This window comes from Eumetopias jubatus, unplaced genomic scaffold (genome assembly GCF_037043125.1).
Source record: "Eumetopias jubatus isolate StellerSeaLion01/CBP00866 unplaced genomic scaffold, mEumJub1_p1.0 scaffold_1, whole genome shotgun sequence".
NCBI classification, from domain to species: domain Eukaryota; kingdom Metazoa; phylum Chordata; class Mammalia; order Carnivora; family Otariidae; genus Eumetopias; species Eumetopias jubatus.
In genome coordinates, this window is record NW_028274807.1 from 207,814,207 (window position 1) to 207,830,251 (window position 16,045).

At 40.1% G+C, this 16,045-nt stretch overlaps 1 protein-coding gene across 1 annotated transcript; it reads left to right on the forward strand.

Moving 5' to 3' along the window:
- Positions 1-227: 227 nt before the first annotated feature.
- On the forward strand, positions 228-1,751 carry LOC148165172 (olfactory receptor-like protein OLF4). The gene is made up of 3 exons (XM_088023474.1): positions 228-747; positions 897-1,051; positions 1,626-1,751. Exons 1-3 carry the CDS (start codon positions 228-230, stop codon positions 1,749-1,751), a joined length of 801 nt encoding a protein of 266 aa, XP_087879600.1.
- Positions 1,752-16,045: the final 14,294 nt, after the last annotated feature.

Below are 16,045 nucleotides of genomic sequence, written 5' to 3' on the forward strand. Positions count from 1 at the left end.
CAAAATATTAAAATAAATTTCTGAACTGCAAAATATAAAAAGTACCATTTCAAATCTGTGAGTAATGCACGATTGTATGAAAATCAGTCATGCTATTTCCCTCTTTCCTGGAAGTCACCTCCACTACATGGAACCAGGCAATGATACACCAATTTCAGAATTTCTTCTTCTGGGATTTTCAGAGAGAATAGAACTGCAACCCCTCGTATTTGGGTTTTTTTCTCTCCATGTACCTGATCACTGTGTTTGGGAACCTGCTCATCATCCTGACCATTAGTTCTGACTCCGCCCTCCACACCCCCATGTACTTCTTCCTCGCCAACCTGTCCTTTGTAGACATCTGCTTCACTTCTACCACCATCCCCAAGATGCTGTGGAACATCCAGACTCAGAGCAAAGGGATCACCTATGCAGGCTACATCACACAGATGTACTTTTTCACACTCTTTGCTGTGTTGGATGTCTTTCTCCTGAGTGTGATGGCCTATGACCAGTTTGTGGCCATCTGTCATCTCCTGGACTACACAGTCATCATGAACCCCCAGCTCTGTGGACTGCTGGTTTTGGTGTCCTGGATCATGTCTATCCTGAATTCCTTGTTACAAAGTTTAATGATGCTGCGGCTGTACTTGTGCACACACTTCCAAATCCCCCACTTTTTTTGTGAACTCAGTGAGATGGTCCAACTTGCCTGTTCTGACACCTTTCTTAATAATGTGGTGATGTATTTTGCAGCTGTCCTGCTGGGTATGGCGCTTTTGCTGGGATCCTTCACTCTTACTCTAAGATTGTTTCCTCCATACATGGAATCTCATCAGCTCAGGGCAAGTATAAAACATTCTCCACCTGTGCGTCTCACCTCTCCATTGTCTCCTTATTTTATTGTACAATCCTAGGAGTGTACCTTAGCTCTGCTGCTCCCCAGAGCTGCCACTCAAGTGCAGTAGCCTCGGTGATGTACACGGTGGTCACGCCCATGCTGAACCCCTCCATCTACAGCCTGGGGAACAAAGACATAAAACGGGCTCTGAAAAGAATTGTTGGGGTTCCAGTAATTTAAGGGTCAGTGGTCTTGGGGTTGAAGAAGTGCCCATGATTGCAGGGCTCACAGCCTCAGAGGCAGAAACTGCTATTCTTCTATCAGACTGAGGAAGTAAAATCTGCTCCTTCTATTTATTTCCTAGAATTTTCATTTGTTTGAATTCAACGTCTCCATACATTTAAGTACTTACTTTATTAAGCTTCTGCTCTGTTTGATATATAAACAGTTTCCCCTTTCTCCATTTTCATATGTTCCTAATGTTTTCCTCAACCTTGGATCACAAATGCCTAGAAATCTCTGTGTCTTACATGGGGCAAGTTGGATTTCTTAAAAACAATTTCGTTTCAAAGAACTTACATCCTGCTAAGTAAATTTTCCCTAGCTTTCCTGAAATAATAATCATGGGTTGTATATTCTTGTGGAAAAAGAACTATACTTGGTCACTAAGACCTTTACATAATTTTATGGTAGATAAAAATATAACACTGAAGTTTCTACCTAGAGTCTGCAAATCTTTTTACGTCACACCTTCACTCATCTTCCTGATAATGTGGTCTATAATCTTGTTCTGTTTAAATCTCAGGCTCCTGCCAGGGATGCTCAGGCTAGGAAAGCCCGGGCACTCCCCTGCACCCCTGTGCTTGTGGACATTCCCACAGATGCTTCCCGGACCAGAGCCTCTGCACCAGCCCATGTGTTCTTCTTGTGATTGCAAGACATGCCTCAGCAACACCCATCAGAGAACTCTAACAAAACCAGGTTCATTCCTCACAGGTCCTGGAGGGCACCTGGGATGCCCAAAGGCCATTTGGAGAGGTCTCAGAGGGGGAGAGAGGCATTGAGTGAGAGAGAGAGAGAGAGAATGATCTGTCCTCAGTGGGGTCCATGGGGGGGATGTTTAGGGGCTTGTGGGCTCATTTTTTTGTTGGTGAATTTAAAACACGGGTGGAGTTGGAGGATGGGTAAACTCGGTGGAGGAGAGTGGAAATGGAGATATGCGATGAATAAAGTCGTGGGAATGGGAAGGCACAGCATATGAATACAGTCAATGATATTATAATAGTGATGTAAGGGGACAGAGGACAGCTACACTTGGGGTGAACACAGCAAAACTTACAGAGACAATGAATCACTATGTTGTACATCTGAATCTGATGTAACATTGTGTGTCTATATACTCAAATAAAAAATCAAAGAGAATATAATAAAATATTTTCCTACAATGTTTAAAAATAACAACAAAACCATGCAAAGAGCACACTACTAGAATTTGGCACAGAAAGGGAAAAGCAGGCTCACTCCTGATAGTTATCTAGATTACCAGGGCTTTCTAAATCGGTACTTTGTGGGTGGGGTGGCCTGGGTGATTATTTAGTAATTGTGTCATACATACAACTGGCCATAGGTTAATTTGAATGGCTGTCTTTGAAATGGATGCTTCAGAAATCAAAAGCTTAATGTCAGGCCCTTACTCTACAAATGTGCTCCTGTGTTTCCTGACTGGTCTCCTGGTTTTATTCTGTGATTCAGCTCAGTGTCCGGAAAGCCCACCATAGCCCCTGGCCAGCACTGATTAGCATGTATATCTCTCCCAGTGGAATCCACATGGAAAGACAAATTTGAATAAATAGATTGATCTAATATATTCTTAGCATCAGAGACGACCATAAATATGAGGAAGCAAAATTTCATTACGCTCATTTTCTTACTGTGCAAAGTATTTCTTTTTCATGCCGTGAATGTGTTTATGGAAATATTGAGCATTGGTGTCCACAACTGAGGGGGTTTATTCCTTGAGGTGAAGGGTCAGTTAGTGTCATATATGTTTATTACTGAATTATCTTGTTTCTAATTGAAAACTTCCAATGCTACCTGCTAATATGACTCTTCCTATTGTCACACGAATGAGTCCCCTTTCCAAATATTTGTCACAAATGCCAAGGGATGGCGAATGAACACTATCAGCATCATCCATTTCATACCTCCTTCCTGCTCAGAAATCTCTTCCCCCTGCATGATCAGAGGACGCTTCACAGGAGAGCTGGATGTCCTGCCAGTCGTGTGGTTCAGCGTCGCCAGTTCTGTACAAACGTGTATGTCCTTCAAACTCTCCCAGTGACTCAGAAGGAAGCCCACATATAGTCACTTGTTCACAAAGTCATCGATAACAACCTTGAATAATAGAATGATCATGACTGTTCTCCTCATTTATCAGATCATGTGCCACAAATAAATAGCAGCACATGTTCTAATTGCTTCATGTCTGTTCACTTGGATTACTGTGTCAGTCAGCTCTTGCTGTATAACAGGCTGTTCTTGTCAAGTGGAATATCATAATACCTTTATAATCAACTGGGATTATATGTTGGGGAGTGTTTCTGATCTCTCTGCTGGGTCCTCATGAGTCTAGAGTCAGGTGTGAATCTCTACATATTTTTTTTCTAAGTGTGAACCATGGTGTTGTGTATGGTTGGAGTGCTCTTCAGACTCAGCCACTTTATGGGCTCTTATTATTACATTTCCATATGTAGGTTAATCTTCTATTTATAGATAAAAATTAGTTTATCTGTGAAGTACTTAAATTTAATTCCATTGTTCGTATATCCATATTAACACTTGGCTTTCTTCCCCATTTGAAGGGCTATCTCCCACCCCTCTTAAGTGAGAATCAGCTACATGTGCTCTAGATCCTACCCGTAGCCATGCACCATTAGATTTTTTTTTCTACTGAATAAGTCACTGGAGTATAATTATACACAATAATCTGTATACGTAAAGGGTACACTTTGTGAATTAAAGGAGCTACACAAAAATGAAGAGTATATAGTGCAAGTTTCTATTTGTATATAATTTAAGACTGTCACATAAGTTTTAACTGCTTTGTTAGGTAATTTTTTTTTTTTTTTAAGTAGACTCCACACCCAGCATAGAGCCCAATGTGGGGCTTGAACTCACAATAATGACATCACTATCTGAGCTGAGATCAAGAGTTAGATACTTAACTGACTGAGCCATCCAGATGCCGCACTGCTTTATTAGGTAATTTCTAAAAATTTAAGTATCCTGAGCCTTAGTCTCTCAATTTCTGAAGGCAGTGTTGCATACTGAACATCACTCAGTGTGAATAATGTGAGGATGAATGACATGTGTGGAATTTCCTTTTTTAGTTCAAAGAAAATATTTCAGGGTAAAAGTTGTAATTGTGTATATGTGTGTTTGTATACATTTTCTTTCACATCAGCTCACTCACATAGGTACACACACATTTATGATTTCATCACTTACGTTGAAAGGAAACTATAGGAAGTTGGAAAGGGTACCATGAAGAGAATGAACCACATGAAATAAAAGGATGCAGAAATACAGACAGAGATTTAAATTACAATGAGTGACCTTAATTTTGATCCTGGAGTTCCTTTCCTATGTCACTGCCTCAAAGTCCTCAGAGTCAGACCACAGGCACATTCATGCCATGAGAAATTCACTGTACCAGCTGATGGGGCAGAATATAACCAAATCAAATTAAAATTTCCTTTCTACCCGCTGTGGGTTTCAACTCAAAATGCCCATTCCCAAGAGAAGCTGATGAATGAATTGAGAAGACTACACTCAGTTTCCTCATACAACTTTAGTGACTCTGTCCATATGAGATTCCTCCCGCTGCTGTAAAATATCCCCACACTAGTTCCTTAAAACAAACAAACACGCACATGCTCTTACAGTTCGGGAGTCAGAAGCTTGGAAGGAGTCTCATCAGGCTAACAGCAAGATGTCTGCTGTCTGAGTTCCTTCTAGAGGCTCAAGGGAGAATGTGTGTCCTTTCCAATTCCAGTTTCTCTTGCTGGCCACCTGCATTCCTCGCTCATGGATCTTCCTCCACCTTCAGAGCCGGCAGGGCAGCATTTTCAACGTCTCTCTGACACCAACTCTTCTGTCTCCCTTGTCGACATTTGGAGGACTGTTGTGATTACCTTAGCCCCACCTGGACAATCATAAGTAATCTCTTTATCTTAATGGCAGCTGATTAGCAACCCTGTTCAATCTGCTACCTTAATTTCCTTGTGCTCTAGAAAAATAACATTTTTGTAAGTACTGATTAGGATGTGGACATACTTAGGAGGCCCTTATTCTGTCTTCTGAAAAGTCTTTACACAACGGATGAATCATTGAACACTACATCAAAAACTAATGAGGTACTATATGTTGGCTAATTGAACATAACAATAAAAAATTAATTAATTAATCCATAAAGCCTTTTTAAAAAAATGATTTAAATCCAATTAACATATAATGTATTATTGGTTTCAGAGGTAGAGGTCAGTGATTCATCAATCTCATATAATACCCAGTGCTCATCACATCACATGCCCTCCTTAATGTCCATCCCCCAGTTACCCCATCTCCCCACCCTTCTCCCCTCCAGCAACCCTCAGTTTGTTTCCTAGCTTAAGAGTCTCTTAGGGTTTGTCTCCATGACTTCGTCTTGTTTAATTTTTTCCTCTTGTCCCCTATGATCCTGTTTTGTTTCTCAAATTCCACGTATTAGCCAGATCAGATGATAATCGTCTTTCTCTGATTGGCCTATTTCCCTTAGAATAACACACTCTAGTTCCATCATTGGAAATGGCAAGATTTCATTTTTTTTGATGACTGAAATATTCCATTGTATATATATACCACATCTTCTTTATCCATTCATCTGTTGAAGGACATCTCAGCTCTTTCCATAGTTTGGCTGTTGTGGACATTGCTGCTATAAACATTGGGGAGCAGATGCCCCTTCAGATCACTGCATCTGTATCTTTGGGGTAAATACCCAGTAGTGCATTTGTGGGGTCATTGGGTACCTCTACTTTTAACTTCTTGAGGAACCTTCATACTGTTTTCCAGAGTGGTTGCACCAGCTTGCATTCTCACCAACAGTGTAGGAGGGTTCTCCTTTCTCTGAATCCTCGCCAACATCTGTTGTTTCCAGACTTGTTAATTTTAGCCATTCTGACCAGTGTGAGCTGGTAGCTCATTGTGGTTTTTATTTGTATTTCCCTGATGCCAAGTGATGTGGAGTACTTTTTCATGTGTCTGTTGGCCATTTGGACGTCTTCTTTGGAAAAATGTCTGTTCATGTCTTCTGCCCATTTCTTGATTAGATTATTTATTCTTTGGGTGTTGAGTTTGATAAGTTCTTTATAAGTTATAAGTCTGGGTACTATTCTCCAAAATCTATAAAAAGTCTTTTTCAGGTGTACCACACAGTGATTTGACAAATTTATACAGTATGCTCTGCTCACCATAAGTGTAGATACCATCTGTCCCCATACAACACTATTACAATGTATTGACTGTATTCCTTATGCTGTGACTTTTATTCCTGTGACTTATTCGTTTCATAACTGGAAACCTGTATGTCTCACTATTGTACCCCAAAATTAATGTAACCTTGTGTGTCAACTCTACTAAAAACTATTATAAAATATAAATATATTTAAAAAAACAAAAAAAGCAAGTATACTATTTTGTGTCACTCAAGGGCCTGTATATAAAAGAAACAAACAGAATTTACACAGCCTCTAGAATGAATGAATACCCTATTCCCTCAAAATTACATGCAATGACAATTTTTGGTGCAGAAGACCTAAAACTACCTACACCTAACTGTAACACATGATCACAGGCTTGCTAATCAAACAGTGGTCCACAGACCAGGACCCTAACATCAACATCACCTGGGAGCTCCCTAGAATTGCAGAATCTCTGGGGCACCCAGACCTGTGATCAGATACTGCACATGTAGTGGGATCCATGTGGATTTAGGGACATCTTGTGGACAATTTGAAGTTAAAGAAGTGCTGGTCTAGAAAAGATTTTCTCACTTGTTCCCTTTGACATTTGGGACAGCGTAATTCTATTTTTGGAGGCTCTTTCCTTGTGGATGTAGGTGTTCAGAGCATGAGACATTACCAGACATCCTGAGGCAAAAATTCATTTCTGGTTGAGAACCCCTGCCCCAGAGCTTGAGAACTAGAAGCATTCTGAGATAATCACACTCAAGGCCCAACACATACTTGAATATGAACTTGGGCCAGATCACTAGATGCCACCAAGCACCATTCTTGCATGGAGAATGGAGATGAGAAATGTACTTCTTTGGGGATAGCACATTTGCGAAAATAAAATCAAACAATCCCAATAAGGTGCTCAGTATAGGTGATAGCACATACAAAAAGCTAATTATATCACCTATAATTAACAAATGTTTTATAATGAAGGGCTAAATGACAGCTCTAAATTTGTGATAAGGTAAGAAATTCTTAACTGTAACAGCAAAATACCTTTTTTTTTTTCCCCCGGTAAGTACGCTTCACACCCAGCTTGGAGCCCATCATGGGGCTTGAACTCAGGACGCTGAGATGTTTAACCCATTGAGTCACCCAGGTGCCCCTTGTAATGGCAAAACTGTCTTGATGTTGAAGTGTGTAGTGCCCAACGTTTATTATCTAGAATCTGAAAGAAATTGAAAAAGACACAAAAAAGATGGAAAAACATTCCATGCTCATGGATTGGAAGAATAAACATTGCTAAAATGTCTATGCTGCCCAAAGCAATCTATACTTTCAATGCCATCCTGATCAAAATACCAATGGCATTTCTCAAGGAGCTGGAACAAACAATCCTAAAATTTGTATGGAACCAGAAAAGACCCTGAATCATCAAGGAAATGTTGAAAAAGAAAAACAAAGCTGCATCAAAATCCTAGAGAACACAGGCAGTAACCTCTTTGACATCGGACACATCAACTTCTTTCAGGAGTTCTTTCAGGACACGTCTCCAAAGGCAAGGGAAACAAAAGCAAAAATGAACTTTTGGGACTTCCTCAAGATAAAGAACTTCTACACAGCAAAGCAAACAGTCAACAAAACAAAGGAACAGCCCATGGAATGGGAAAAGATATTTACAAATGACACTACAGATAAAGGGTTGGTATCCAAGATCGCTAAAGAACTTCTCAAACTCAACACCCAAAAAACAAATAATCAAGTCAGTAAATGGGCAGAAGACATGAACAGACACTTCTCCAAAGAAGACATACAAATGGCCAACAGACACATGAAAAAATGTTCATCATCGTTAGCCATCAGGGAAATTTCAAATCAAAACCACATTGAGGTAGCACCTTACACCAGTTAGAAGGGCAAAAATTGACAAGGCAAGAAACAACAAATGTTGGAGAGGTTGTGGAGAAAGGGGAACCCTCTTACCTTGTTGGTGGGAATGCAAGTTGGTACAGCCACTTTGGAAAACAGTGTGGAGCTGCCTCAAAAAATTAAAAATAGAGCTACCCTATGATCCAGCAATTGCACTCCTGGGTATCTACCCCAAAGACACAGATGTAGCAAAAAGAAGGGCCATATACACCCCAATGTTCATAGCAGCAATGTCCGCAATAGCCAAACTGTGGAAGGAGCCGAGATGCCCTTCAACAGATGAATGGATAAAGAAGATGTGGTCCATATAGACAATGGAATATTACTCAACCAGCAGAAAGGATGAATACCCAACTTTTCATCAACATAGATGGGACTGGAGGGGATTATGCTAAGTGAAATATGGAGGCTGGCAGCAAGTACACAATTCCTGTCAAAACCAGCTAGATCCTGTATTTCCCTATAAAACCCCAGCCCCTTCCTCCTGGCTGGGCTTGCAGGTTTTTGAAGGGCCTAGCCTGCTGCAGCCTCCTTTGCCTGGCAGACCAATAAAGCTAGTGTTCTTTATCCCAAACTCTGCCTTCCCATTACACTTTGGCTCTGAAACTCGGGGGTCAGTTTTCAACAACAAACCAGCTTCGCTGCCTTATTGAAAAGAAAAATAGACCCTGTCAGGAGACAGCAGGGCTGGGTCCCTACCACATGACAATGCTTCAAAGATAAAGAGACCTAATCTGGGCAGGTTACTCGGTCATAGACTTGGAGAAAATGATAACTTTGCGCTGGGATAAGATGCTGGGAGATTCACACATCAGGAAGGGCGCAAGTTCAGAGAAAGGGAGTAAAAGAAAACAACTGGAATTTAAATAAAAACTTAAAAAAAATTGGATTCACTACTTCTAAACAGGTCTCTTGGGAACAGAGATTCATTACAGAAATTTCTTTATGTGCAAAGCAGTTTTCCACTTGGGATCCAGGCTGGAATCACAAGAGGGAAGTGTGTCTAGTGCGCAGACACAGGGAGTTGTAAATACCTCCTCATCTCCAGTCTGTCAGCCCGGGCAACCTTGGACGGGAAGGGCCATGCTTCTTGTCTGCTTGTTCCGAGTCCTAATTCTGGCTGGAGGCCAATGCTTCACTCCTTCCTGCTGCCTTGGCTGAGGACAGAGCTTTAGTCTCTATCATCTGCTGTCCAGGGAGAAATTCAGACTTCCACAAGGTGACCTTCCTGTCACACACAACAGCCAGGTGAGTCCAGCACCCCAGTGGACCATGGATGACAGTGTCAGAGAGAATGGAAGCCAAGAACACTGACCCCTCATCACCTGAGAGCCAATACAACTTAGCCTAGAGGAATAGATCCCTGTGATTGTTTGCTTGATGTCAATTTCACAGAGTGACTGCTACACTTTTGAAGGTCTTTCATATTCTTTGTTATTAAATTACTATTATAGCAATGCTAGAGAAAGTATGTTATTAAATTCAATGTATGGTTCTAACCGGATGATATTTTTATTAAATATTATTATTAAATATTTTATTATTTTCTTAAATATTATTATTAAACTGCTGTTATAACAAGGCTAGAAAAAGTATGTTGAGACACTCAATGTGTGATTCTAATTGGGTGTGATTTTGTCCCCTGGGGGGGTCATTGATCACTGTCTGGAGCCAGCTTTGCCTGTCACACTGGAGAGGTGTGCGTGGAGGACAGGAATGTCTAAACACCCTACAATATACAGGATACACCCCACCCCAGGGCAGGATCTGGCCGGAATGTCCATGTGCAGAGACAGAGAAACCCTGAATTAAAGAATATCAGTATTTGGAACCCAGCTGCCTTCAGGTTCTGCCTTCAACCTTGTAACACTTACTTTCCTGCCAGCAAATTCAGAGTAACCCATTGGCCACCAGTTTAAAAGTTCCAACCACAATTTAAGTCTGTTTCCCAGGCTACGGGGTGATAGAATGTATCTTGTTGTTTTCTTAAACTATCCCTCAATTTCAGAAAACTTCAGATATTTGATGACCATTCTGATTGGCCTTTATTATTATATGCCCATATGTTATTCTCTTTTTCTCCTTATTTTTAAAACATTATCAGCATTTCAAATGATACCGTCAGATCATTGTTTCTCAGTTGATGTTTGGAACATATTTTGACCATAAAAATTTTTTTTTAAATTTTTTTATTGTTATGTTAGTCACCATATATTACATAATTTGTTTTGGTGTACTGTTCCATGATTCATTGTTTGTTCATAACACTCAGTGCTCCATGCAGAATGTGCCCTCCTCAATACCCAAAACCAGGCTAACCCATCCCCCCACCCTCCTCCCCTCCAGAAACCTCAGTTTGTTTTTCAGAGTCCATCATCTCTCCTCGTTCGTATCCCCCTCTGACTTACTCCCCTTCATTCTTCCTCTCCTGCTATCTTCTTCTTTTTCTTTTTTCTTAAAATATGTTGCGTTATTTGTTTGAGAAGTACAGATCTGTGATTCAACAGTCTTACACAATTCACAGCACTCACCGTAGCACATACCTTCCCCAATGTCCATCACCCAGCCACCCCATCCCTCCCACCCCCGACCACTCCAGCAACCCTGTTTGTTCCTGAGATTAAGAATTCCTCATATCAGTGAGGTCATATGATACATGTCTTTCTCTGATTGACTTATTTCACTCAGCATAACACCCTCCAGTTCCATCCACGTCATTGCATATGGCAAGATCTCATTCCTTTTGATGGCTGCATAATATTCCATTATGTATATATACCACATCTTCTTTATCCCGTCATCTGTCGATGGACATCTTAGCTCTTTCCACAGTTTCGCTATTGTGGACATTGCTGCTATAAACACTGCGGTGCACGTACCCCTTCGGGTCCCTACATTTGTATCTTTGGGGTAAATACCCTGTAGTGCAATTGCTGGATCGAATGGTAGCTCTAATTTCAACTGTTTGAGGAACCTCCATACTGTTTTCCAGAGGGGTTGCACCAGCTTGCATTCCCACCAACAGTGTAGGAGGGTTCCCCTTTCTCCACATCCCCGCCAACATTTGTCATTCCCTGACTTGTTAATTTTAGCCATTCTGACGGGTGTGAGGTGGTATCTCATTGAGGTTTTGATTTGGATTTCCCTGATGCGGAGCGATGTTGAGCACTTTTTCATGTGCCTGTTGGCCATTTGGATGTCTTCTTTGGAAAAATGTCTGCTCATGTCTTCTGCCCATTTCTTGATTGGATTATTTGTTCTTTGGGTGTTGAGTTGGATAAGTTCTTTATAGATTTTGGATACTAGCCCTTTATCTGATATGTCATTTGCAAATATTTTCTCCCATTCTGTCGGTTGTCTTTTGGTTTTGTGGACTGTTTCTTTTGCTGTGCAAAAGCTTTTTATCTTGATGAAATCCCAATAGTTCATTTTGCCCTGGCTTCCTGTGCCTTTGGTGATGTTTCTAGGAAGAAGTTGCTGCGGCTGAGATCAAAGAGGTTGCTACCTGTGTTGTCCTTTAGGATTTGGATGGACTCCTGTCTCACGTTTAGGTCTTTCAACAATTTGGAGTCTATTTTTGTGTGTGGTGTAAGGAAATGGTCCAGTTTTATTCTTCTGCATGTGGGTGTCCAATTTTCCCAACACCATTTGTTGAAGAGACTGTCATTTTTCCACTGGACATTCTTTCCTGCTTTGTCAAAGATAAGTTGACCATAGAGTTGAGGGTCCATTTCTGGGCTCTCGATTCTGTTCCATTGATCTCTGTGTCTGTTTTTGTGCCAGTACCATACTGTCTTGATGATGACAGCTTTGTAATAGAGCTGGAAGACCGGAATTGTGATGCCGCCAGCTTTGCTTTTCGTTTTCATTATTCCTCTGGCTCTTCTGGGTCTTTTCTGGTTCCATACAAATTTTAGGATTATATGATCCATTTCTTTGAAAAAACTGCATGGTATTTTGATGGGGATTGCATTGAATGTGTAGATTGCTCTAGGTAGCATTGACATCTTCACAATGTTGGTTCTCCCAATCCATGAGCATGGAACGTTTTTCCATTTCTTTGTGTCTTCTTCAATTTCTTTCCTGAGTATTTTATAGTTTTCTGAGTACAGATCCTTTGCCTCTTTGGTTAAATTTATTCCTAGGTATCTTATGGTTTTGGGTGCAGTTGTGAATGGGATCAACTCCTTAATTTGTCTCTCTTCTGTCTTGTTGTTGGTGTATAGGGATACCACTGATTTCTGTGCATTGATTTTATTGCCTGCTACTTGACTGAATTCCTGTATGAGTTCTAGCAGTTTTGGGGTGGAGTCTTTTGGGTTTTCCACATAAAGTATCATATCATCTGCAAAGAGTGAGAGTTTGACTTCCTCTTTGCCAATTTGGATGCCTTTGATTTCTTTTTGTTCTCTGATTGCTGTGGCTAGGACTTCTAATACTATGTTGAATAGCAGTGGATGAGAGTGGACATCCCTGCCGCGTTCCTGACCTTAGGGGAAAAGCTCTCAGCTTTTCCCCATTGAGAATGATATTTGCTGTAGGTTTTTCGTAGGTGGCTTTTATGATATTGAGGTATGTACCCTCTATCCCTATACTCTGAAGAGTTTTGATCAAGAAAGGATGCTGTACTTTGTCAAATGCTTTTTCTGCATCTATTGAGAGGATCATATGATTCTTGTTCTTTCTTTTGTTAATGTATTGTATCACGTTGATTTATTTGCGGATGTTGAACCAGCCTTGCAGCCCAGGGATAAATCCCACTTGGTCATGGTGAATAATCCTTTTAATGTACTGTTGGATCCTATTGGCTAGTATTTTGGTGAGAATTTTTGCATCCATGTTCATCAAGGGTATTGGTCTGTAATTCTCCTTTTTGATGGGATCTTTGTCTGGTTTTGGGATCAAGGTAATGGTGCCCTCATAAAATGAATTTGGATATTTTCCTTCCATTTTTTTTTTTGGAACAGTTTCAGGAGAATAGGTATTAATTCTTCTTGAAATGTCTGATAGAATTCCCCTGGGAAGCCATCTGGCCCTGGGCTTTTGTTTCTTGGGAGATTTTTGATCACTGCTTCAATTTCCTTAGTGGTTATAGGTCTGTTCAGGTTTTCTATTTCTTCCTGCTTCAATTTTGGTTGTTGATACATCTCTAGGAATGCACCCATTTCTTCTAGGTTATCTAATTTGCTGGCATAGAGTTACTCATAATATGTTCTTATAATTGTTTGTATTTCTTTGGTGTTGGTTGTGATCTCTCCTCTTTCATTCATGATTTTGTTGATTTGGGTCCTTACTCTTTTCTTTTTGATCAGTCTGGCCAGAGGTTTATCAATCTTGTTCATTCTTTCAAAGACCAGCTCCTCGTTTCGTTGATCTGTTCTACTGTTCTTTGGTTTCTATTTCATTGATTTCTGCTCTGATCTTTATGATTTCTCTTCTCCTGCTGGGTTTAGGCTTTATTTGCTGTTCTTTCTCTAGCTCCTTTAGGTGTAGAGTTAGATTGTGTATTTGAGACCTTTCTTGTTTTTTGAGAAAGGCTTGTATTGCCCTATACTTTCCTCTCAGGACTGCCTTTGCTGTATCCCAAAGATTTTGGACAGTTGTGTTTCCATTTTCATTGGTTTCCATGAATTTTTTTAATTCTTCTTTAATTTCCTGTTTGACCCATTCATTCTTTAGTAGGATGCTCTTTAGCCTCCATGTATTTGAGTTCTCTCCGACTTTCCTCTTGTGATTGAGTTCTAGTTTCAAAGCATTGTGGTCTGAAAATAGGCAGGGAATGATCCCAATCTTTTGGTACCGGTTGAGATCTGATTTGTGACCTAGGATGTGATCAATTCTGGAGAATGTTCCATGGGCACTAGAGAAGAATGTGTATTCCGTTGCTTTGGGATGGAATGTTCTGAATATGTCTGTGAAGTCCATTTGGTCAAGTGTGTCATTTAAAGTCTTTATTTCCTTGTTGATCTTTTGATCAGATGATCTGTCCATTTCAGTCAGGGGGGTGTTAAAGTCCCCCACTATTATTGTATTGTTATCAAAGTGTTTCTTTGCTTTTGTTATTAATTGCCTTATATAATTGGCTGCTCCCATGTTCGGAGCATAGATATTTACAATTGTTAGATCTTCTTGTTGGATAGACCCTTTAAGTAGGATAGAGTGTCCTTCCTCATCTCTTATTACAGTCTTTGTTTTAAAATCTAGTTTGTCTGATATAAGGATTGCCACCCCAGCTTTCTTTTGGTGTCCATTAGCATGGTAAATGGTTTTCCACCCCCTCACTTTCAATCTGGGGGTGTCTTTGGGTCTAAAATGAGTCTCTTGCAGACAGCATATGGATGGGTCTTGTTTTTTATTCCAATCTGATAGCCTGTGTCTTTTGATTGGGGCATTGAGCCCATTTACATTCAGGATAACTATTGAAAGGTATGAATTTAGTGCCATTGTTTTGCCTGTAAGGTGACTGTTACTGTATGTTGTCTGTGTTCCTTTCTGATCTTTGCTGCTTTTAGGCTCTCTCTTTGCTTAGAGGACCCCTTTCAATATTTCTTGGAGGGCTGGTTTCGTGTTTGCAAATTCCTTTAGTTTTTGTTTTTTCTGGAAGCTTTTTATCTCTCCTTCTATTTTGAATGACAGCTTAGCTGGATATAGTATTCTTGGCTGCATATTTTTCTCGTTTAGTGCTCTGAAGATATCTTGCCAGTCCTTTCTGGCCTGCCAGGTCTCTGTGGATAGGTCTGTTGCCAATCTAATGTTTCTACCATTGTAGGTTACATATCTCTTCTCCCGAGCTGCTTTCAGGATTTTCTCTTTGTCTCTGAGACTCGTAAGTTTTACTATTAGATGTCGGGGTGTTGACCTATTATTATTGATTTTGAGAGGGGTTCTCTGTGCCTCCTGGATTTTGATGCCTGTTTCCTTCCTCACATTAGGGAAGTTCTCTGCTATAATTTGCTCCAATATACCTTCTGCCCCTCTCTCTCTTTCTTCTTCTTCTGGGATCCCAATTATTCTAATGTTGTTTCGTCTTATCGTACCTCTTATCTCTCGAATTCTGCCCTCGTGATCCTGTAGCTGTTTCTCCCTGTTTTTCTCAGCCTCTTTATTTTACATCATTTGGTCTTCTATATCACTGATTCTCTCTTCTGCCTCATATATCCTAGCAGTTAGTGCCCCCATTTTTTATTGCACCTCATCAATAGCCTTTTTGATTTCTACTTGGTTAGATTTTATTTCTTTTATTTCTCCAGAAAGAGTTTCTCTAATAACTTCCATGCTTTTTTCATGCCCAGCTAGTATCTTTAAAGTCATGATTCTGAACTCTAGGTCCGACATCGTACTAATGTCCATATTGAGTAGGTGCCTGGCTGAGGGTACTCCCTCTTGTTCTTTTTGCTGAGGTGATTTTTTTCGTCTTGTCATTTTGTCCAGAGGAAAATAGATGAATGAGAGAACCAAATGCTAACAGGTTTACAACGTCCCCAGCAAATATACTGTATAGAAATCAGAAAAGACCTGAAACCAGGGGAAAAGAAAGGGAAAGAAAGAAAAAAGAAAGAGAAAAAAAAGAAAAAAAGAAAAAAGAAAAAGAAAAAAAAGGTAAAAACAAAAACAGAACAATACAAAAAAAGCAGAATGTGATCAAATATGATCAGGCTAGTGCATAGATCAGTGCCACACACTAGATTTAGGCATATTTTGGTCTGTTAGAAAAAAAGTGCCTCCTAAAATTTTAAAGGAAGAAAGACATATATGTACAAAATAAGGGTTGATACAATGAAGGTATAGAAGATGACTGTAA